At 42.5% G+C, this 23846-nt stretch overlaps 1 protein-coding gene across 2 annotated transcripts in view; it reads left to right on the forward strand.

The window, feature by feature from the left end:
* The first annotated feature begins 3964 nt into the window (after window positions 1-3964).
* ICE2 (interactor of little elongation complex ELL subunit 2) overlaps window positions 3965-23846 on the forward strand; it is a 152826-nt gene continuing 132944 nt past the window's right edge. For both annotated transcript variants that reach the window (XM_033920479.1, XM_033920480.1), the window contains exons 1-2: window positions 3965-4167; window positions 13038-13142. In XM_033920479.1, coding sequence (XP_033776370.1) covers window positions 4115-4167; window positions 13038-13142 — 158 coding nt within the window. In that variant the 5' untranslated portion in view covers window positions 3965-4114. The remainder of the gene's footprint in view (window positions 4168-13037; window positions 13143-23846) is intronic.

Consider the following 23846-nt stretch of genomic DNA (forward strand, 5'->3'; position numbering starts at 1 on the left):
GCAACACCACAGAAACAGCGATGCATCTCCCCTAAAGCAAAAAAAAAAAATAAATATAATTTTTTTCTACCTTGTCTTCTCTGGTTTCTGCTTTCCTCATCTTCTTGTCACTCTCTTCCTTTCATCCACTGTCTACCCTCTCTCTGCCCCTTCTATATGGCATCTTCTCTCCTTCTATTCCCATTCCAGAAACTTTATGCCTCCCCCTTCCATCTCTCCCTTCACCTCCATTGGTCTGGCATCTCTCTCCTCTCCCACAGCCCCATTGTCTGGCATTTCACTCTCTCCTCTCCCTTCCCCCCACTTCCATCAGCATCTGCCCCCCTTTCTCTCCCTCCAACCCAATTCCATGCAGTATCCTCCCCATTATGTCTCTTTCCCCTTTCCCTGCAATTTCATCAGCATCTGCCCCCTTTCTAAACTAAACTAAACTAAACTAAACTAAATCTTGGGTTTATATACCGCATCATCTCCGCAGAAGGAGCTCGACACGGTTTACAAGGTTAGGGAGGGAATGGAACTCCAAAGTAATTATATAAGTAAGAGAGAAGAGAGGTTAGGTGTGAGAAGTGCCAGGAAAGGGACGGGGTTACGTTTTGGAGAAGAGCCAGGTCTTCAGAAGCTTACGGAATGGTAAGAGGGGGCTCAGATTGCGGAGAGGGGAAGGGAGACTATTCCAGAGCTGAGTGATTCTGAAAGGGAGGGAAGAGCCAAGTTTACTAACAAGGGAGATGCCTTTTAAGGAGGGGAAGGATAGTTTTAATTTTTGTGTGGATCTAGTGGAGGTTGGATTAGAGGAATTCCAGGATAGAGGGATAAAAGGAGGAAGGATACCATGAAGGATCTTGAAGGTTAGGCAGGCACATTTAAAGTGGACCCTGGAAATAACGGGTAGCCAGTGGAGTTTGGATAAGAGCGGTGAGACATGGTCAAATTTACTTTTTGAGAAGATAAGTTTAGCCGCGGTGTTCTGGATTAGTTGGAGTCTGTGAAGGCTTTTCTTTGTTAAGCTTAGGTAAATGGAATTGCAATAATCCAATCTGGAGAGGATAATGGATTGTACGAGGGCGGCGAAGTGTTTTTGGTGGAAGCAGGACCTCACTTTCCTCAGTATGTGAAGGCTGCAGAAGCATTTTTTTATCAGGGAGTTGAGGTGGTCATTGAAGGATGATGATGAATCTATGGTGATGCCCAGAACTTTGCTAGAGAACTCTAACTGTAAAGAGGAGCCTGTGGGCAGTGGGATGGAAGAGGGTAATTGATCGAGTTTAGGGCCGAGCCATAGTAGTTTGGTTTTGGACTCGTTCAATTTCATTTGTACAGTGTGAGCCCAGGATTGAAGGTTGGTTATGCAAGAAGAAATGTTAGCTGCGAGATTGGTGAGGTTCGCGTCAGTCTCAATGAGGACCAGGATATCGTCGGCGTAAGTGTAGAGTGTTTCTAGGGGGGACAGGTGGAGGAGATTCAGGGAGGACATATAAATGTTGAAGAGGATGGGAGATAGGGGGGAGCCTTGTGGGACTCCACAAGTCGGTTTCCATGGGGAGGAAGAGGAACCATGTTTGGTGACGGTGTATGAGCGAGAACGTAAGAAATTCGAGAACCAATCAAGGACTGTAGAACTGATGCCTATCTCGGAGAGTAGGAAGATTAGAATGTCGTGGTGGACTACGTCAAAGGCAGCAGAGAGGTCGAATTGAAGGAGAACGGCAAATTTTTTGTGAGAATGAAATTGTTGGATCTTCGAGATTAGGGAGGCCAGGAGGGTTTCGGTACTGAAGTTGGGTCTGAAGCCGTATTGATAGGTTAGGAGGACAGAGAATCTTTCCAGGTAGGCTGAGAGTTGGGAGGAGACTATGGACTCTAGCAGTTTGGTTAGGAGCGGAATGTTTGCTATTGGGCGATAATTGGATGGGGAGGAGGGGTCTAGGTCAGCTTTCTTCAGTAGGGGGGTCAGAGCAATGTGTCCCATTTCAGGGGAGAAGAGGCCCGATGATAGGGCAGAATTTATGAGTATAGTGAGAGAGGAGATGGCCTGTGCGGGTATTTTCTCAAATAGATAGGATGGGAAAGGATCCAAGATGCAGTTACAGGAGTTCAATTTCAGGCAGAGTTTGAGGACCTGCGAATCGGATACTTGCTCAAAGGTAGTCCAGGATCTATTGACTGGGACGGGGGTGAGGACCTTTGTAGTAGGATCGGGGAAGGCGGGCACCAGAGGGTTGTAGGAGACTACGGGAGGGAAGGAGCTTCTCAAGGCGGTGACCTTTTCGTTGAAGAAGTTTGCTAGTAGGTCCACCGATGGAGAGGAGGGAAGTATAGAGGGGTTGGTGTTGGGAGTTAAGGAGCGCCAGATATTGAACAGCATACTGTTCTGGTTTTTTGATCTGGCGATCTTGTCGCCGTAGAAGTTTCTGCCCCTCCACACTTTCTGCCCCTCCACTTTCTGCCCCTCCACACTTCCATACCACCCTTCATCATGCTGCCATACCACCCTGACCCCATTTCTCACCGTTCACCACGCTTCCATACCACACTGACCCTCTTTCTCACCCTCCATACCCTTCCTTACCACCCTGACCCCTTCTCTCCCTTCACCACTCTTCCATATCACCCTGAACCCATTTCTCTCCCTTCACCACTCTTCCATATCACCCTAACCCCCCTTTCTCTTCTTTCCCTACCCTTCCATACCACTCTGACCCCCTTTTTCTTCTTCCACCACCCTGCTATGCTCTTTTCTCTCTCCATCCAAATCAGCAAGGTCCCGCGATGACTACTTCTGCTGCCTCTGCTCTGGAAGAGGTAAGTGATGTCGGAGGGGGGCTGAGCCAGCAGACGCAGGGAGTTGCAGCAAGGTCCCGCGATGACTGCAGCTGCTGGTCCACCCCCCGATGTTACTTACCTCTTCCGGAGCAGAGGCAACAGCAGTAGTCATCGCAGGACCTTCCTGCACTTCAGTGCGACTACCGACTCTGCTCTGTAATAAGTACGGCAGCCACACTGAGGTGCCATTTTGAGCAGAGCGGGAGGTTCTGGACCCGGTCGGCTGTGCATCCCCTTGAAGCGTGCACCTGGGGTGGACCCCCCCCCCTTGGTACGCCACTGACTGTAATTCCTTTCCTTAGGTCAGGATAGGGATACTGTAACAGCAGTATAGTTTACTGATCTGAAGAAAGAGGTTTTAACCTCTGAAAGCTAATTGAGAAATGCATTAGTCCAATAAAATGGCGGGCATTAAATTTTCTTCACGCCATGCCCCATGCCTCCTACCCAAATGCAAAATATAAATTGGTGGGCTTCCCAAATCCCTGCCAGCTGAAGATCTCTTCCTCAAGAAAGAAAGGGGGGGGGGGGGATTTTGGTCAAAGCTGTTTGGAATTTGCATAGAAGAAAAACGACACTGGCACTGGTATGGTAATCTTTGTTGTATGTTTTGAATTTTGAAATAAAGTGGAAATAAGAAAATGGATATATAAATGAGGGTGTGTGGAAGGGGCCCTGAATGAATCCGGTCCTGTATACAACCACATTCAAAGCGGTTTTACATACAGGTACTTCAAGCATTTTTCCTCTGTCCCGATGGGCTCACAATCTAATGTACTTGGGGCAGTGGAGGATTAAGCGACTTGAACAGGGTCACAGGGAGCAGCGTGGGATTTGAACCCACAACATCTGAGGCTATAGCGCCACACTCGCCTTCAATGGCGGTACTTAACAAACCTCCCCTAATGTATCCAGATACCTAAAATTTAAAATATACGATTTAAGGAACTACTAGCTCCCCAACCAATATGCCATATAGTCAGTCCGAAAGTCAGACGTACTAAAGAAAAACCAAACATTCCCTGTCGTCTAATAGTAGGAGGGTTTAGCCGTGACTCTGACAACGGCGGTTCCGTCGCAAGTAGAGAGCTTTGGTTGGTTAACTATGATCACGTGACACAAGCCAGCTGGCGGTTCGTCTAGTCTAGAGGAGGAAGTGCGCAATCGTGCCTTGGGGAGGAGCTGTGTGTTTGTTTAACGTGTGTTGAGAAGTGGCTACAATGCTTTCTTAGGAAGCTTTCCTGCTTGATTCTGCTGTTGATATGTGGCGGGGGCAGAGGCTGTGCCTATGACGGAGACTGGTGATGGTGACTGCAGCATGGCATCGGGTGAACTCAGCTGGTGAGATTTCACCGTTTGTGCTTTCAGGCGGTTTGACTGTAGAGCTCCCGTTGCTTTAGTGTTTGATTTGCAGTCGTTATTTTATGACGGTATTGGGACGGCTCACGTGTTTTTCCTCCGGGTACACACACACAGAGAGGTATAGTATGTGTTTCCCTATGCACAGAAAGCTAGACTGTTTACAACGGGAAATTAAAATAGTCATACTTAGAACTTAAACTGGGATAGACCGCAAATCCAACCCAGTATTCTTTCTCCAACAGCGGCCCATCCAGTCACAAATAAATAGGGTAGCAGGATCCCAAAGAATAAAACAAATTCAATGCTACTTATCCTATGAATAAGCATATGAACATAAAAATAGTCTTACTGGGTCAGACCAAAGGTCCATCAAGTCCAGTAGCCTGTTCTCATAGTGGCCAATCCAGGTCACTAGTACCTGGCTAAAACCCAAACTAGCACCATTTCATGCTACCTAACCAGGGCAAGCAGTGGCTTGCCCCATGTCTTTCTCAATAACAGACTATGGATTTTTCCTCCCTTCCAACCCCTTCTTAAAAGTAGTGGATTTTCCCATATTCATCTCAATAACAGCACATGGACTTTTCCTTTAGGAAGTCGTCCAAAAACACATCTTGTGAATATTGAAAAGTGATAACACAAAAAAGGTACTTACATGATTTTGTGATTTAAATTGATTCTAGGAGACATTTCTTTTAAAAGGTCATGGCATCAGTGGTGTAGCGAGGGTGAGTGGTGTCCCTCCCCCACCCTCTTCTCCAGGCCCCTACTCCTTCCTGAGCCCCTCTTGTCACGTGTGCTTCCCTCCCCACCGCCGTACATTCCCCCATATCTCTTTAATTTTCCCGGCGCAAGCAGCATCACTGCCCACATCATGTCGGCTCTCCCTCTGATGTCACTTTCCAGGCACAGAACCTAGAAGTGATGTCGGAGAGAGCGCTACTGTGGGCAGCAAGTTTGTAATACTGCTTGCACTGGGAAAATTAAAAAGGTATGAGGGAAGGGATGGGTGCATGGCAGGGGGTGGGGGTCAGGAAGGAGCAGGGGGGTGGAGAGGAAGAGGGTGCTGGTGCCTGGGGCGGATGCTCCCCCTCCCCACCTCACTGCATGACATTAAGATGTTAATTAGCCATTGAGGGGAAGATTCTCAAAACTAAAATGTGCCTTTAATGTGCTTGCTAAACCGGTTCCAGACAGTTTGCATGCATATATATTTTAGCGGCTGATTATCAAAACATCTTACCATGGTCTTTTTTGAGTTTTCTAGCAGTCCCTGATACTACATGCAAAAGTAATACGACAAGGTCATTAATATTAAAATGAGCACTCTAAACGCTGAGTGATTTCCTAACCTCATTGTGCATTTACGTCCAAAATTTTCCGACAGGTCTGAGGGCCAAGAATCATTTTCACTCATGCTAGCACATCTTGGAATTTTTAGCGAGGCCCCTCACTTCCACAGGAATTTTGAGATAAGAAAGACTCCCATCTTGGAACTGTAACAACCAGTGCCCAGCACCCTTATCTCTCTAGGGCGATTTATGGTGACTTCAGGAGTTTGGTAGGTGACCAGAAAATGCCCTGGTAACTGAGACACCGATTGACTAGACACATTGGTGTCAGAAAGAAGAAGAAGAAGGAAGAACAAGGAGTGTCTTTGGTTAGTAGACAGAATTAGTGAGGAGTTGGAGGAGAAACAACAAGTTGAGTGCTGGATAGAAGATTGGAGTTGGAGTGAAGAGACTAAGGCAGTCTGGAGAAAAGTCTATGTTTAGATTGATGAGCTGAAGAGTGAGACTGTCCCCAGCCAGAGAGCGGAACTTAACCTCTGGTAATCAAAGGACTGACAACTGTTGGTGCTGGCTTTCATCATGCCAAGAACTGATACCTGTGGCATGTTGTAATCAGTCTAAAACCCATAGGACGGTGAAGGCACTGGTTCACTGCCCGGGAGAGAGAGCGTCTATTGTTGGAGAAGCCCCTCCTTTTCTGTGGTGAGCAGGCATACCGTTCTATTGTTCAGCTGGTTATATAGATAGATGGCATTGCTCTTGCCTTGGGTAAGTTTAAGGGATTTGGTGATCAGTCCAGTACTAAATCCTAGCTGTGTTTTCCTTTATCTTAGTAACCTAGTTTCTTATGCATAGTCTGTATCAAAGAATTGCTATTTGTGCATGTGTTTAGTGTTATTTCATACCAGTATAACAAATGTTTATACAGCTGTATTTATCTATATTCAATACATTGTCTTTCCAGGTCTTTGTCCTTCCTGATCTATTTGCAAAGACAACCAAAAAGTGTGAGCCTTGGGGGTTTTTTTTGGTAATCAGTGCTTTTCTGCCCCTAGACCTGAGCGAGTGAGCCAAACTGCTGCAAGCTAATTGTTCTAACAATAATTAGCCTATACTACCTCCCCATTCAAATTAAAATAAATAAATAAATCCAAATTGAAGATTGGCCGGAGAGATGCCCACTCTCTCCTGCTGTGCTCGTACAATCTCCCGACTCTACGCCCCTTTCCTTCTTACCTTATTCAGGAAGTATGTCCAGAAGGACACCTACCCTGCTCCGGCTGACAGGGTCACCTCTTACAAAATGGCGGGCCTTCCCCTTCCTGATGCACCAGGGGACAAACCTAAGGTTTTAATTGGCCCAGATTGCTTAAGGCTCCTCCTTTGGGAGGGGCATTAGGCATCTGGGCCAATCAGAGCCTTTGGCCCCTCCCCCCCTCCTCCCCCCCCGGTGACCACAGCATGCCAAGACTCTCAGAACACAGACCTATGAACTCACTGCAAGGACTGGGGCCATACTCGGATAAACGAAAGTCTGGACCACACACAGAACAGAGACCCAGAGAAGAGCATTTGATGCTCGCACCCAAAAAGAACACCAACAGTTCTGCACAGAATGGCAAGGACCCAGAGCCAACATATACCAAATAAATTATGTGTCCCTATATTTTATAGAGGTATCTAATGTGAGCTGTTTGTATCAAATTCTTGAAACTAGGTTCACCAATATTTTTTCATTGATCACTTTATTTCTTCTTATCTTTTTCTTTATTTTTTTACTATTATTTAAACTCTATATAAATTGCATCCTAATACCACAATATTCACATTTTGGCATAGTTAAAATAACCAACTTATCTCATAGTTGTGAGGGGTCTTATTCATTAACACATTCACATTTTGCAACTAGCTGTCTCAAGGTATTAGCCCCTCTTATGTGTCATGTTTCAGTCATCTGAATAGCAAGTAAACATGGCCGCGGCGTTCTTTTGAACATTTCAAGACCCACCCCAGCCATCCTATAATGATTTTCTCAACTCTCATTGCTTACTCTCTTTGTTGAGCCCTGCTGGTTCAACAGCGTTTAGCCTGAATATCCACAGCTGTTCTCTATAGATCAATCTTTGTAGAACGTTGCCATCCTTCCACCCTCTTTCCACTGAGTCTAATATTCGCCATTGGATTTGATCTTTTGAATGATTACAGTCAAGCCAATGCTGTACCAATGGAGCATCCATGACTTTAATAGTAATTTTTGATTTGTGCTCAGTAAGCCTGACACGAACCATTCTACTGGCTCCCCCCACAGCTCATGTGTCAGATTCTGGCAATAAAGGACAGGCCAGCTCTGACAGCATGGCATTATTTCAGTTTTTGGTGGCTACAGTAAATGTAATACCCTGGGCGAGAGCGCATTTGCTTCTCTAGAGTTGGCGTTGCTGTCCCAGTGGTCCTTGCAGTTGGATGCACTGGACTTAGCGCTGCCTTGGATAAACGCATCCTGGACTGGTGGCTGGACCATGGTCCCTATCCTGGGGAATGCTTCTGCGCAAAGCCAAGTGGGAGATCTTGGTGACAGATGCCAACCTCTTTGGCTGGGGAGCCCACTACCAAGGGCAGCCTCTGCAGGGCCGGTGGATACCCTTGCAGAGCGGTTGGTCAATCAATTGCTTGGCAGTATCAGGTTAGCCCTTTGGGCACTGTAGAGCAAGGTGGTCCATGTCTTCTCGGACAATGCCATAACTGTAGCCTACATCAACTGGCAGGGAGGCACCAGGAGTGCATCGCTGAGACTGGAGGCTCAAATGCTGTTCCGAAAGGCTGAGGCCCATCCGTTGGCAGCACATGTAACTGGAGTGGGCAATGTGCAAGCAGATTTCCTGAGTCATCAGACACTGGATCCCAGAGAGTGGTCTCAGGAGGTCTTCAACAGCATGCTTCAGTGCTGGGAGCGATTGACTTTCAATCTCATGGCATCAGCCAGCAACAAGAAGGACACTCGGTTCTTCAGCTGAATATAGGAGCCAGGAAGTGACAGCCTGGACGCTGTGGTCCAGAGCTTCTGTATGTGTTTCCCCTGTGGCTGATGATAGGAATAGTCCTTCAAAGGATAAGGGGCAAGTAATTCTGGTTGCCCAGACTGGCTAAGATGGCCATGGAATTCAGACCTAGTCATCCGGGACTCCTTTCACAAGGCCCCATTGCTCTGAAAGATCCAGGTCACTTTAGTTGTATGGCTTGCCTTGGAACACCTGGGTAAACCTTTCAGAATCCATTTACAAGTCTCTTGCTCCTCTGTCATCTAATACCATCTCTTGGTATTTGCCATACCACAGAGAATTGAAGCAGAATTGTAAATCATTAGAGCATAAATGGAAAAAAATCTAAATCCTTCACTGATAAGCAGATCTGGAGGACCAACATTAGGTTTTACAACTCTGTTTTGAAAAAAGCTAGGAAAAATTTCAATGCAACCAAAACTATTAGATAAAACAAAGTAGTACTCTGTTTAATATCTGGCGCTCTCTAACTTCTACTAGTGAAATGCCAATATGTCCATCTCACCCTGAAGCGGAAATCTTGCCGAAAGTATCTGTTAAAGACTCCTTTCTATCAATGGTTTCAGACAATTCTTCGCTGGTCCCTAATGTCAATATGGTAGCAACTCCCGCAGATAGAATTTGGACAGCATTTGAACCTGTGACTGAGATTCAGGTCTTGCAAAGGTGTCATAAATTAAGAAAATTAAAATGTAGTTTAGATCCCTTTCCCTCATATTTATATGAGAGGTTTCCCACCCAGGCTATTGCTCTGCTAACTAATCTCATAAACTCTGCTTTAGAATCAGGATTATTTTCCAGTGACATGGGCCATATTGCTCTTACCCCACTATTAAAAAAAGCCGATCGAAATCCATATTTACTGTCAAGTTATCGACCTATAGCAAACATCCCTTTACTAACTAAATGATGGAATCCATCATTTCTGTTCAACTCTCTTCTTATCTGGCGAGATTTTCTATTCTCCTGCCATGTCAGAAAGGATTTAGGCCAAACTTTAGCACAGAAACCTTGCTGTTGTCATTAATATCAAAGGTTCAGCAATTACACTTGAGCAGCAAATATGCAATATTGTTACAACTTGATTTGTCTGCGGCTTTTGATGTTGTCCATCATAATATCCTGATTCATCAGCTTTCTGAGATAGGCCTTGATCTTACAGTTTTAGACTGGTTTTCAAAATTTTTACAATTTCGATCTTATGTTGTTCATATGAATAGCTCCACGTCTCTTCCCTGGAAGTTGTTATGCGGAGTACCTCAGGGATCCACTCTTTCTCCCATTCTTGACCACCTTGCAATCTTTTAAATTATCTCCCTTCGAATCTCTGTATACTTGTGCTGATGACATTTTTGTACTCCTTGAGGTAGGCTTGAACATTTCTAATCTATCCACAAACATAAACCAAATGCATAACGAAACTTCAATCTTGGACCCTTTCTTGTTAAGAGACAAAAACAAAACTGTTACGACTTGGTCCAAAGCTAGACCATCACACTTCTATTTTATTTCCATCGGGGACGTCTTTGAAGATTGATTTTTCAAGCAAAGTTTTGGGCTTTATTATTGATTCATCACTTTCATTCAACAAACATATTAACTCGGTTAAAAAAAAAAAAGCCTTTTTAGCCTCCATATGCTAAGAAAAGTTAAGTCTTGTTTCCATCAACAACATTTTGCTGTTCTTGTACGATCAATTATTCTCTCGTGGTTAGATTACTGTAATTCTAGCTATCTAAGTATGGGGTCCTTTTACTAAGGTGTGCTAGCCATTTTAGCTAAACGCTAACGTGTCCATAGACTATAATGGACATGTTAGCGTTTAGCACACACTAAAACGGCTAGCGCGCCTTAGTAAAAGGACCCCTCTGTGTCAAAAAAAAGTCTACAAAGACTCCAGTTGATCCAAAATACCACAGCTAGGTTGATCTTTGGAAAAATCAAATTTAAGCACGTATCGCCACTCTTGTCTAAACTTCATTGGCTTCCGATAATCTCTAGGGTTTATTTTAAATGTGCCTGTATAACATTTAAGATCTTGTTTGGTATCTGCCCTTTATTAATCTTTGTCTTGGAATTCAAAAAGATATGGCCTAACTAGAACAGCTCAAAAATTTTACACTTTCCTTCCCTTCATTAAAAGGTATCATTTCCATTGGCAAACTAGGAAAATCATTACTTTTCAAAATTATTGATCTATGGAATAACATTCACAGCTGCAAGATCTGGGCTCTCCAAATATTTCATAAACATCTGAAAACTTGTGTTTTTTTCAAAATTGTAACATATTTCCTTTATCTTTTTTTATTACTGTAGATCTTATTGTAAACCGAGTCGAGCTCTATTTGTTTGAAGATGACACGGTCTATAAATTTAAAGTTTTTAGTTTAGTTGAGCACAAAGGCTATTCGTACTTGGTGATGGCTTCCCTGCTAAGATCTAAAAGCAGTTCCACTTTGGAAGCCATTATGAAGGCTTTGAAGTATTTCCAGAGCTGGTACAGTCAGAGAGACATAGATCCAACCAAGGCCCCAATAGCCATGGTCTTAGTCTTCCTTCAGGAAGGGCTTGATAAAAGCTTTGCAGTGGGTTCACTCATGGTACAGATTTAGAGGGCATACCAAACAGCGATCCTTGTCTTCTCATCCAGATGTGCCCAGGTTTTTAAAGGGGGCATTGTGTCTTTGGCTCTCTCGTGCGCCAGCCTCTTCCAGAGGCACTTCTTATGTTATGTTCATCCTGTGAGCACTAACTCGGCCTCTGTATGAGCCTTGAAGGAAGCCTTGCTCATGGACTTCAGTTAAGACCATGTTTTTAGTGGCCGTAACTTCAGCCAGAAGGATATCAGAATTGCAGGCTCTGTCCTGCAGGGAACCCTTCCTCAAGATTTTGGAGACTGGTGTCTTGCTTCGAATGGTACCTTTCTTCTTACGAAATGTAGTTTCTGGTTTTCATGTAAACCAGGAAGTGCATCTCTTGGCCTTTTTGCCCTCCGGAGCAAAGAAGGAAGACCATATCCTGAAATGCCTGGATGTCCAAGGAAGAGTTCTTCGCTATTTAGAGATGATGAACGAGTTTCGCCTGTCGGATCATCTCTTTGTGCTCTTGGGTGCAGCATGATGGGATCGGTTGGCATTGAAGGTGACCATTTCAAGATAAATTTGCCTGACAATTTCTTTAGCCCATGTTGGGAGTGGAAAACAGTCTCCTTTAGGAGTAAAGGCATATTCCACCAGAGCAGTTAAAGCTGTCTGCTTGAAGAAATTTGTAGGGCAACCATGTGGCGCATTGAGACAAGAAAGGGAGTGTGAACTTATGGCTAGAGATGACATAGAGACAAATTTTTCCCCATCCCCGAGGGAACTTATTTTCCTTTCCCCTTGAGTTTTTTTCCTGTCCTGTTCGATTCCTGCAAGCTCTGTCCTCATCTGCACAAGCCTCAAACACTTTAAAATCAGAAGTGTTTAAGGCTTCTGTGGTTAAGGCAGAGCTTACAGGAATGGGACAGGGACAACAACAAAACTTGTGGGGATGGGGAAATTGAGTTCCTGTGGGGACAGGGACATAAGATGGAGGAATGGAGGGAAAGAGATGCTGAGGTGAGGGAGGGAATAGAAAGTGAGAATTGTTGAACATGGGTGTGAGAGGGAAAGAGATGGTGTACATGGTGAAAGGAAGAAAGAGGAGAATTGGGCGTAGGGAGGGAGAGAATTATTAGACATGGTGCTGGAGAGGAGTGAGGTTGAGAGAGAGAAATGTTGGATGTGGTGGAGAGGGAAAAGTGGGACAGATGGAAAGGGATGCAAGACGGAGGAATGTTGGACATGGTGGTGGAGGATATAGAGGAAAAGATGTGGCATGGTGCTGGAGAGGGGTGATAGAAGGAGAAATGTTGGACATGGGGGCTTGTGGGCAGGGGCAAAAATGTTGCACACAGTTCGGGGTATAAGAGAGGGAGAAATGTTGGATGTAGCAGTAAAGGGAGTTGGAGAAATGCACCCTGGATATCTCTCTTTCTCTCTCTCATTGCATATGGAGGTGGAAGAGAGAGGAAGAAATGCTGTACAAGGGTGGGGAGGGAAAAATGAGTGTGCTTTTGTGTAGTTTTATTTTGTGGTTACCATTATGTATTAATAAGATTATACAGTATATGAAAAATGAATGAAAGATGGCATTTACAAGTACTATTATTATGGGGGCGGAGCTTTGGGGTCCCCCCAAACAAAAAAGCATTCCGCTGCCTATCTGAAGAACAAAAATAAGTGTAAACCTCCTATCTTTTCTTTCTATTTAAACTACAGTATTTTATTTTGAGGACTGTTTCTTTAATGTTTGATATTTTTATAGACTGTGTACTGTACAGGATCCAAATTACATACAAATTCAACTTAAGAATGGTTTAAAAATGAAACTCGTTCTTAACCTGGTGACTGCCTGTCAATTGTATCTTGTTAAAATATTATTCTGTGCCTCATTGTTTTTTGTTTCTTTTATACAGGGATGTGCCAACCAAAAATGGTTTTGAAGTGTTTTTCTCTAAAAGTACTTATGAGAAGTATTCTATGTCTCCAACCCTATGGGAATTGTGGCAGTTGGCTAATAGGTAATATTGCACATTTTTCTTCAGTTTTGCTAATTATTGTGTGTACTAAATCATGCACAGTGCTTTCTATGTCAACAAGCAGGTACACAATGGCACAAGGATAGAATAATTTTCTCAGAGCTCAGAATTAGTGTAAAGATTTGACTATATGTGGCCTTTTGTGCACAGCAGTTCCCTCAAGTCTTCTCAGTTTTGTTTGTTCTGCTCTGTTGAATGGGCACTGAAATAAAATTCCTCCTGGTTTTCTGATGATTGGATCATTCTAAGTTTTATTGCTTTTTTGTAATGTAAAAAATAATACAGGTAGATAAATTACAGTTTTGTCACTTCCTTCTTTGACTCCATGGGATAATGATAGAGGCAAAGGCAGGCTTCAGGCTCCACAACTTGCTACTTTAATATGAACAAGGTATCCTCTCTGTGGGTCCTTCCACATGTTCTTCCTTTCATAGTCCATGTGTGTTCCCCTTTATGCTTTACTTCAATTCTGGCTCAGAACTTCAGAATTTGAGTCTCTGCATAATTAATGACTGTTTGCTGCATGACACTGTTGCAGTTCATGCCTTTTTTGAAGCTTTGCCTTTATGTACCAACTTATTTCTGGAATCAAAAATGTGCACTATTTTAGTGATGGATATGCAGCACAATACAAAAATTACAAAAAAATTTGTTAATATTTGCTGTCATTACAAAGACTTTGGAATTTCTGCTGAATGGAATTTTTTTGGTACTAGCCATGGAAAATACCATGTGATGGTAGTGGGGGAAGTATAAAATGACTTGCTGCACATGCCAGCTGGCAGCGGCCTCTGGAAAATCAGATCTTGACTTCAAAACGATTTGTTTAGCTTTTGTGAAGAAAATATTATTGGGGTCAAATTCTTATTCATCTCAAAGGAAGACATTGAGAAATTAAGACCTATTCAGGAATCCAAGTTTGAGAATGGCCATAGAGTAGCTGAACTCGGGAAAATCACCAGTTTAAGCCAACTGATGTAATCAAAATTTGTGTCAGCAGAGTACCAGGAGATGAAACATTTTTCATTGCTGATGTCACTAAAGCTGATAATCCTTCTACATTTATTCAACTTATCAACCTGCAGCCTCACCAATATGTTGCTTGCATGTATGACAATTATTGGTGGAATTGAAATACTCTGAAATCTCCCAAGAACCTTAATTAATTTTTTGCATCCACAAGACCCTGCTTGATCCTTTCATTGGCCATTTAAAAAAGATACTGTGTGGGTTTCAGAGAAACATATTTTTATGGTTCTTGAAGCTCCAATGACAACCTCAACAGGAAGGCAATATAACTATTCACAAACTGTTGTTCAATATTGATAACAAATTTAAGGCATTGTACTCAGGCTGGCTGTATGAGCAGCATTTGAAGTGATTGTGAAGCATGATTTGTCTTTTGAAATTGTTACTCTTATCCAAACCATGCTGTTCTTCGATCACATTAATTTTTTGTCGTAATAAAAACTCAGTTATTAGAAAACCACAAATTTCCAATTTAAAGTTCCTCTCATTATTCCAGTGCCTGTCTGCATCTCCCACATATTTTAACATTAAACACAGGTTGAAACCTTGGTATACATTTAGGCCTGTTGTAAGCTATTAGAAAGAGCGGGTCAAAAATGTGATTTGGTGAATTTTGTAGCCAAATAATTACTCTTTTAGATGGTGCAAAAAAGAAGATTGGAGGATGGACAGTTGTGTTATGACATAGCTAAAAATTTGCATAAAATTTTTTCCATCAATTTTAATAAAAATTTATCTTGGGGAGGGGGGGAGCACTGTGTGTCTAAAAGTTTACTGGGGCAGTATCTGGCTGTAATCTTTTCCAGTTCCTAATCTGCTGTGCTTTCTGTTCAGGAGCTATGTTGTGACAAATATTTGCCTGTGCATTCTACGACAAGCTTTTACATCAAATTTATGGTCCACCAGTGATACACCAAAGCAAGTACCAATGATCTAATTTGTATATTTGGATTCAGCACAAACAGTTGTACTAGAAATATAACACTTAGCTTGGTCTAGAAACTATCCTTTCCACAACCTGAACCCGAAGTTGACATTTTGGCATTATTTTCCATTGGATGAAAAAAGTGGCCCCAGTAACGAGACCCATAACTTTGGAAGAAGCTGAGATCCAGCTCTAAGACTTCACATATATTCATTGCATGTCCTATTGTACTAAAATTTCATCAAATTCTGAGAGGGTCAGGTGGGGAGGCCTAGACCACTTGACATGGAATGACCCAAATGAATGTTTGTCACAACAATTCCACAGTTTTTCATCTACATGTTTCGAGATTTAACATTTTTATTGATTTTTTCTTCATATAACAACAAGTTGTCATAAAGATTCATACAATTACCTTAAGTATACACTTGATATCTCCATAACATATTGTACATACAACATATCTTATATAATCCTTACTATAATTTTAGACATCATATAAAAATTTAATAATTTTATCAACTATTATTCAATTATGAATCCCTTTCCCTCCCCTTATTTTGTTAGTTGCACACAATATAACAACTATTATGATAATTTATTTATAATTTATGATAAAGAGAATAAACCTACCCCTCCCCCTCCTTTATCAAATATCTTATTATGGGAAAAATTATATCAATCATTACAAAAATCTGTTAATGGTTCCCAAATCTTCTTAAACTTATCGATACATGTTTCCATTCCTCTACTTAATCTGCTGCTACTCCTATGTAACGCATAACATCCAGATCATAAATGTAAAAACAAGTCATGAGACATTCAGAATCCTGATAATGAGCTATAGGGCTGAGAGTGAACTAAAAGGGTTCCCAAATCTCTGAAATTGTATTCCCTTCACAGATGCAATGTCCATTATTCCGTTTCTGTCCATAAAAGTTCTATCATTTTGTGTGCATCAAAGCACAATCAATGGTTCCTCTTGGCTAATCCATAATTGTAAAATTATCTTCTTAGCCATTAAAATAATTTTCCTTAAGAATCTCTTTAATCTCCTGGAAATAGGATATATTGTATTCTCCAAACAAAACACCATTTTGCACTTTCGTTGTTTGAAAAACCACAGTTTACTAAACCAAATTCTATTTTCAATTTCACACCAGAAAAATCTCCACTTGATCGTAGAGTCTCTGTTAACTGGGTCTCAGTTAGCTGGGACTCTCGCACAACCGGCAAAAAAATGTCCCCCAAATCACCAGTGTGGCAGAGGTCTTGAGCTGCAAAGCCTTCCTCCCTCCCTCCCTCAAGCTCTGAAGTGACAGAAGCAGGCAGTGGTCCTGAGCGAACTCTGTTGCTCCCTCCTTATCTACCTTCCTTACCCGAGCACAGCCAGTCAGCAGGAGGAAACCTCAAAACAAGCTGTTTGTGGCCAGCCCAGGCAGAGCCTTCCCTCTGACACACATCACTTCTGCGCTGGTGCTTCGGGGCAGGAGAGAGGGGGGTTCATAGCTGCTTGAGGGAGTGAGGATTTTCAGCTCAGGACGCTGCCACTGGTGCTTTGGGCGACAATTTTTTTCCCCCCACTGGCAATTTTTTTGCCAGTTGTGTGAGAGTCCCGGTTAACCAAGACTCTACTGTAAATATTTGATGCACTTTAGGGTTTTATATTTTAGTTAAGTCTTGGGTGGTCCACTGCAACAAAAGATATTTAAAGGGGGTCTGTGGTAAAGAAAAGGTTAAGAACCGTTGGCCTATAGGATGCTTTTTTTCTTATTTTCAGGTGCACCCTGACAGCCCAGAGCAATAAAATAAACTTGATATGCTTCTGTGCTGAATATAGCCAATTTAAAATGCTAGCATTTTCTGACATTCTCACATTACTGAGTCAGCATCTTGTTCCTACTGCAACTTAATTAAATTTGCCAGTTTGCACCACCAGGATGGACATGTTTTAATATTCAGAAAGACAGCTGTGAAATGTTTTTGTTGAGCGCTGTGGAGGTGATATTGTTGGTTAGGTATCTGTATCTCTAGAGACTTTTTTTTTTCTACTTGCAACATGAAATTGGGGGAAAAATAGTATTTCTATGGAATCAGCAGTTAATATTAACTATGAAAGCCTTATCTTTGTACATGAACAACAACATAAGCACTTTAAAGGGTTAAAAGCAATGAAATATTACATTTTTAGAGACCGTGTAACAAACACATTTAATAAAAAACATTTCTAAGACAATCGTAGTTCTACATAAGTTTCCAATCATAGGGATAGTGTAAGCATAAGTAATATAATGATCCAGAGATGCCAGAATTTGCTCATTAAGAGTGTTCTTTTGAAGGTTCTTTCATACTGTTGAGACCCTTCTCTCAGTCAGTTCATACTGATCCTGCTCACTGATCCTACGAGGTGAGGTGAGCCTAAGAAGGGACGAGCCAAGTGCCCTTCTCAGTAGGAAGTAAGCTCTTTCAGAGATGCAAAACGATGTCTAAACATAGGTTGTTTCAACTTTGGAAAAAGTTTGAAGTCTGGTGGACTCATGACTGGACTGTAGGGAGCATGAGGTAACTACTCCCAGCCATATTCATGGAGCTGAAATCAAAGTCCAATGAGTGGAGAGCTCCATCTTTTCCACGACCCAAAAAATTTTGACGAGCTCAATCAAAAGTCAAACAAATGATGATCATGAAGGCATCATCATCACAGTCAAAGTTCTATGTGGAAGAAGTTTCACAGCAGTGTATTGTGATTTTTTTGCAAAAAATTTGCAGAAAAATGCACAAAACCTGACCTCAGTTGCTCTTGGCTGGGCCACTCATTTTTCACGACAACGCTCGCCCGCACATAGGGAATGTTGTTATTGAAAAACTACACGAATACGGCTAGGAGGAGTTACCTCATGCTCCCTACAGTCAAGTCATGAGTCCACCAGACTTCGACCTTTTTCCAAAGTTGAAGCAACTTATGCGTGGACATTGTTTTGCATCTTTTGCCATTACCCGAGCCATTCGGCAACTGAACAAAAATGGTGTCTTGGATGGAATAATGAAGCTTCCCGGACATTGGGACTCAGTCATTGCAAAGCAGGGGGATTATATTGAAGGACTGTAAAGAAATACGTGGAAAAAAAATGTAAATTTTAAAAAAATAGTGTGCATTATTTATGAAATGACCCTTGTGGAATGACATGATTTGGCAAAAATGGTAAGGCAAGCATGCATGATGAAACATAGCATGGCAGACATGGAGTGGCAAACATGGCATGACAGATCATAGCACGGCAGACATAATATGACAAATACTTGGCTTGTCTGTGTGTTTGTTTTGTTAGATGTATGTTCTTTGTATTACCACATTCTTAGACACTGGGGAGTTTAGTGCTTTTTGTTTTTGATTTTGTCTCTACAGCTAACACCACGGTTTTTTTTCTCCCATGGGTGGAGTTTTTTCCAGGGTAAGTGCTGGCTGTAAAAGGAGCCGATGATTATAGTAGGTCAGCTGTGTAGCTGAATACAGGGGCTCTGGTGTTCTAGGCCATGCCTGTAGCTCTGAGGCTCGTTTTGGATAAAAGGATTGATCAATTTAGGTTATGCCTACTCTCCCAAGTACCTAAGTTATTTTGTCAGAGTAGGTTTTTGATGTAGTTTATTTAGCTGACATAAGTTACCTTGTGTGCTGTGCAAATGAATTGAAACATATTATACGCCATATTTACCATACTATAGTAGGACAAAGGTGGCGAGCAATATGACATAGTGTGGAAAGCATGACAGATCATAGCATGGCAGACATAGTATGGCCTCCTATCCCATGACTTTCTAATTTGCTCAGAAGTCTTTCATGATGTATTTTGGATTTTCTAAAGGGATTTGACAAATACACAATATTGACCAGCTCACCTTTATCTACATACTAGCTGATGCCCCGGCGTTGCACGGGTATTTAATTATAGCAATAACACTGTAAATGGATTCAAATAAAGATACTTTATAGTGGTGAACGAAATTATTTTTTTACAGCTTAATAAAAAGTACAATATTCAAATTATAATGCGAAATATTTGACAAAATGAATACAAATACAACTAACGCAAAACGTGATTATAAACAACAATTTTAGTTTCACCTCCTGGAGCAAGAACATATAAATTCTTGGGTGAACCCATCCTTGAGCAAGCAACATAGAGTTGTGGGCCGCGAGACCCCCAGAACATATCACCCCAGGTAGTGAGGGATCTGCATACCAAGTTTCGTTCAAATCGGTCAAGCCGTTTTTGAATTACTGTGAGAATGGCAGCTTTTTACATTTTTTCCATTGACATGAATGGGTGAAATCTGATTTTCAGTTTGTAGCTCCGCCCATGTGTGCAGGTGGGCCGCGAGACCCCCAGAACATATCATCCCAGGTAGTGAGGGATCTGCATACCAAGTTTCGTTCAAATCGGTCAAGCCGTTTTTGCGTGATCGCGGCACATACACACATACATACACACATACATACCTCCGATTTTTTTATATATATATATATATAGATTCATTCACACCTTCAAAGAAATGTTGTAGATTGGTGAGGCAAGATTTTTTCCTCAACTAAATCCATGTTGGCTTTGTCTCATTAATCCATGCTTGTGTTTGTTATGTTCTGAAACACAACAGCTCTCCTAGAACTCGGAACCTATTTAAAAATTCTGAGCATGTGCAGCCCATCTTGTAAACAGCAATCTCAGCTCTCCTTTTTTTTCCGCTCATGTGAATAGGCACTAAGCAAAGCTCTCCCAAGAAGTTTCTTGTCCTTAAGTTAAATCAGCTCATTGAAGGCATCAGCCTTTTTGACTACAATCATCTTTCACAGCTAGGTGTCTTTTCTTGGTGAAGGAAGGGGGCAGTCTGATTCTATTTTTCCTTGCATCAATCAGTTAATGTGTCGTCGGCATAGAATTAATTATAGATTGAGTGACTGGATGATGAACCTGACCTCCCTATTGGCCCTTATCTTGGACTCACCTTCATCCTCTCATGCCGAACTCTTGGAGAAAAGTCTCCCTTCTTCAGTCCAGTACAATGGAGCAGGTCCCACCACAGGAAAGAAGTTAGGGTTGCTTCTCATCCTGGAGAAGACTACAGTCTTATGCCCCATTCTGGATCTTTAATTTCTTCACAAGGAGAAATTCAAGATGAACTTGTCCCTTTTTTTCTGCCATCCCTTAAGAAAGGGAACTGGCTGTGAACCCTGTATCTCAAGGATACGTGTATACATATATACTAATTCATCCTCGCTACAGAAAGTACCTAGATGAGCCATTATCAATTCAAAGTCTTCTGTTTGGCTCCTTGACTGTTCAAGATTGCCCTGATTCTATAAATGGCCCCTAAAACATAGGCACGGAATACATAGAAACATAGAAAAATGACGGCAGAAAAGGGCCACGGCCCATCTAGTCTGCCCACACTAATGGCCCACCCCCTAACTACCTTCATGAAGAGATCCCACATGCCAATCCCATCTTTTCTTAAAATCTGGCACGCTGCTGGCCTCAATTACCTGTTGTGGAAGATTATTCCAGCAGTCAATCACCCTTTCGGTGAAGAAATATTTTCTGGTGTCGCCATTGGGCACAATTGGTGTCGATCATTGGGCACGCACCTAGCAGTGCTTAAGGTGGGCTTAGGTGCTGGTAGGCATCCTCATCTTAGGCACACCCTATTTATGCCAGGGTTTTCTTGGCCTAAATGAGGGTGCCTAATACTAAACACATCCATGATCCACCCCCTAACCATTCCTATTTTCAGTTATGAGGTGCTACTTGCTCTATCAGCACCGATTAATCTTTTTAAATATTTAAGTTAGGTGCCTAGCTTAACTAGGCATGCCGATCTAGGTACATAACTGTAGGCATCTTCTATAGTATCTGGGCCGAAATGCCTTGTATTGGTAGTTGTGTATGTCCACAAGCAAATCCTCCAGCATAGTCTTCTAGTAGCACAAAATTCAGGCCCTAGCCATTGGACACAAGATAGTGTATTTCTTCAAGACTTCATTATCGGTTTTAGGACATCTGCTTTGCTACCCACAAATATTTCCTCTGTAGTCACCTGTACTCGCGGCAACCAGTTGGTTTTGGTTTGTTTGGGGTTTTTTCCCCGCCCCCATTCCGGCGGGTTACCCACAGCTAGCCACAGGTAACAGTCACCATGTCATTCTCTAATCCAAGCAACCAAGTAGCAGTGTTTATCTCAACAAATAGAGGAATGAAATCCCTGAATTTTTGCTGATCAATACTGCTAACGGACGTATTCAAATACAAATCTTCCCCTATTTTTTGTTTAACCACAAAACATACATTTAGAAGAAGAGAGGCAAAAATATTTGTGACTTTTTATCAGAGCCAGTTCCACCCAAATACAGGTTGCCTATATTCCTGAGACTGCAAAAGGCACAATAGAATGCTTCAATCTTACGAGTGGTCCTTGACGATAAGCTTGCAGACCATGTTTCAGCAGAAGATTCCTCAGATCGATATCATTGCCAGCATCGACAGACCAATGCTTCCTCTCTTCTACTCCATACTCCCCTCCCCAGATCGCCTATCCTCGTGCATTAGCAACATGATCTCTTCTGTATGCATAACTTCCTATTCCTTTCATTTATTAGTACAATCATCCATCCTAAGCACTCTGGACTACTGTAATATCATATTCCTAGGAGCTTATAAAAAGAACCTTAACAAGCTGAGATTAATCCAGAACACCGCGGTCTGTCTAATCTATGGTTTTAAAAAAATGGGAACACATTACCCCTTACTATCAGAAACTCCACTGGCTACCTGTAGAATACAGAGTCCTTTTCAAGTTCGCCTGCATCTGCTACAAAGCTCTCTTTGGGATGCTTCCAGCTTGTCTTGTCTCCCAGTTCTCTCTTAACGGCTCTTACAAGAGCACCCGCAGAACAAACCTATTTAACTACCCCTCCCTGAAATCTTGCCAATACAAAAAGTTTCTAGATAGAACGCTATCATTCCAGGCAGCTAAACTGAACACATGCCTTGGAAAACCTATACTTGAGGCCACTATATGCTAACTTTAGAAAATCCCTGAAGACTTGATTGACAAATTCTAAATTCCCAACCCACCTCATCCTCTCTAGCGGCCCTCATCTTAATCTCGCGACCGTCCCAACTCAGGATTTTTTACTAACTTATAATTGCCTTCAACCGTAATTGAATTTCCAGATCGAATGTTCCTTCACCTCGCATCTCAAGCACAAACTGTATGTTCTTCACCTTGCATCTCAAGCACAGCCTGTTTGCTCTTCACCTTTTATCTTAAGCACTGACTGTATGTTTCTTGCATCTTGCATCTCAAGCACTGACCGCATGTATCTCTCACCTTGTATCTCATGTACTGACTAAATGTACCTTTACTGTAAACCGCTTTGAACTTCACGGTATAGCGGTATATAAGAAATAAATTATTATTATTATTATTCATATCAAACACTCTGCATAAATTTCAGCAACAGCTAACCATCTTGTATTACTTTCAAGAAGTCGGTATATCAATTTAAAAAATAAAATAAAGTACCATGATTTGTAGGGGGTGTTTTCTGGGTCCCTGTTGTGGGCCGGAGGTCTAACTTATGCCCTAAACCAGTGTATCACAAACTGTTTACCACGACACAGTAGTATGCTGTTTCGAGAGGCACATTGTGTAGGTGAGTCAGCCGGTGTCTCTCCGCACCTCCTTGCCGGCATAGTCATTTTTGAGTTAACAAGCTCAGGGTCCCGTCTAGAGGGTCTCGGCACATGCGCAGATGTCAACATGATGACGTCACACATGCGGGTGACATCATTGCATCGACATCTGTGCATGTACCGAGACCCTCCAGCTTTGGCCCTCAGGGCGCTGTGTCTTGGAAAAGTTTGCGAGACACCGTCCTAAACCAATCTCTGAGCCATGTTATCATGGTTTCTGCACGATTCCCTGACTTGGCATTTTGTTTTGATTTTTGAAACGTGTGCTGCGCTATCAAGGATATACACTTCTCCCTCGTCATTTGTGGGGGATACGGGCAGAGCCGGAACGCGAATGCCGAAAAACCGCGATTATCAAGTTCTGACCCACCCAGGGCTGTGGTCGGAGTCGGAGGAAATTTCGGGTACCTGGAGTCGGAGTCAGAAGTACAAAAAACTGAGGAGTCGGAGTCGGAACATTTATCTACTGACTCCATTTTTTAACTTGGCATACCAATCACGAGCGATTCTTTCAGCTATAGCACCCACTATATACACATCACAAATGTTGCGAGCAGCTTCTGCGGCCTTAGAACCTTGATTAAAAGCAAAAAGAAGGTGGTGTCGAAAATGCTCATTTCTCTCAACTTGACATTCCATTTTAACGATCTGAAAATTAACCAGTGCTGTGGAGTCGGAGTCAAGGAGTCGGAGTCGGAGGAAATTTCGGTTACCTGGAGTCGGAGTCTGAAGTACAAAAAACTGAGGAGTCGGAGTCGGAACATTTATCTACCGACTCCACAGCCCTGGACCCACCCCCACCTCCCTGCCGCCTTCCCGGCCTTACCTGGTGGTCTAGAGCAGTGATTCCCAACCCTGTCCTGGAGGAACACCAGGCCAATCGGGTTTTCAGGCTAGCCCTAATGAATATGCATGAGAGAGATTTGCATATGATGGAAGTGATAGGCATGCAAATTTGCTTCATGCATATTCATTAGGGCTAGC

The sequence above is a fragment of the Geotrypetes seraphini genome, chromosome 14, assembly GCF_902459505.1.
Source record: "Geotrypetes seraphini chromosome 14, aGeoSer1.1, whole genome shotgun sequence".
Lineage (NCBI taxonomy): Eukaryota > Metazoa > Chordata > Amphibia > Gymnophiona > Dermophiidae > Geotrypetes > Geotrypetes seraphini.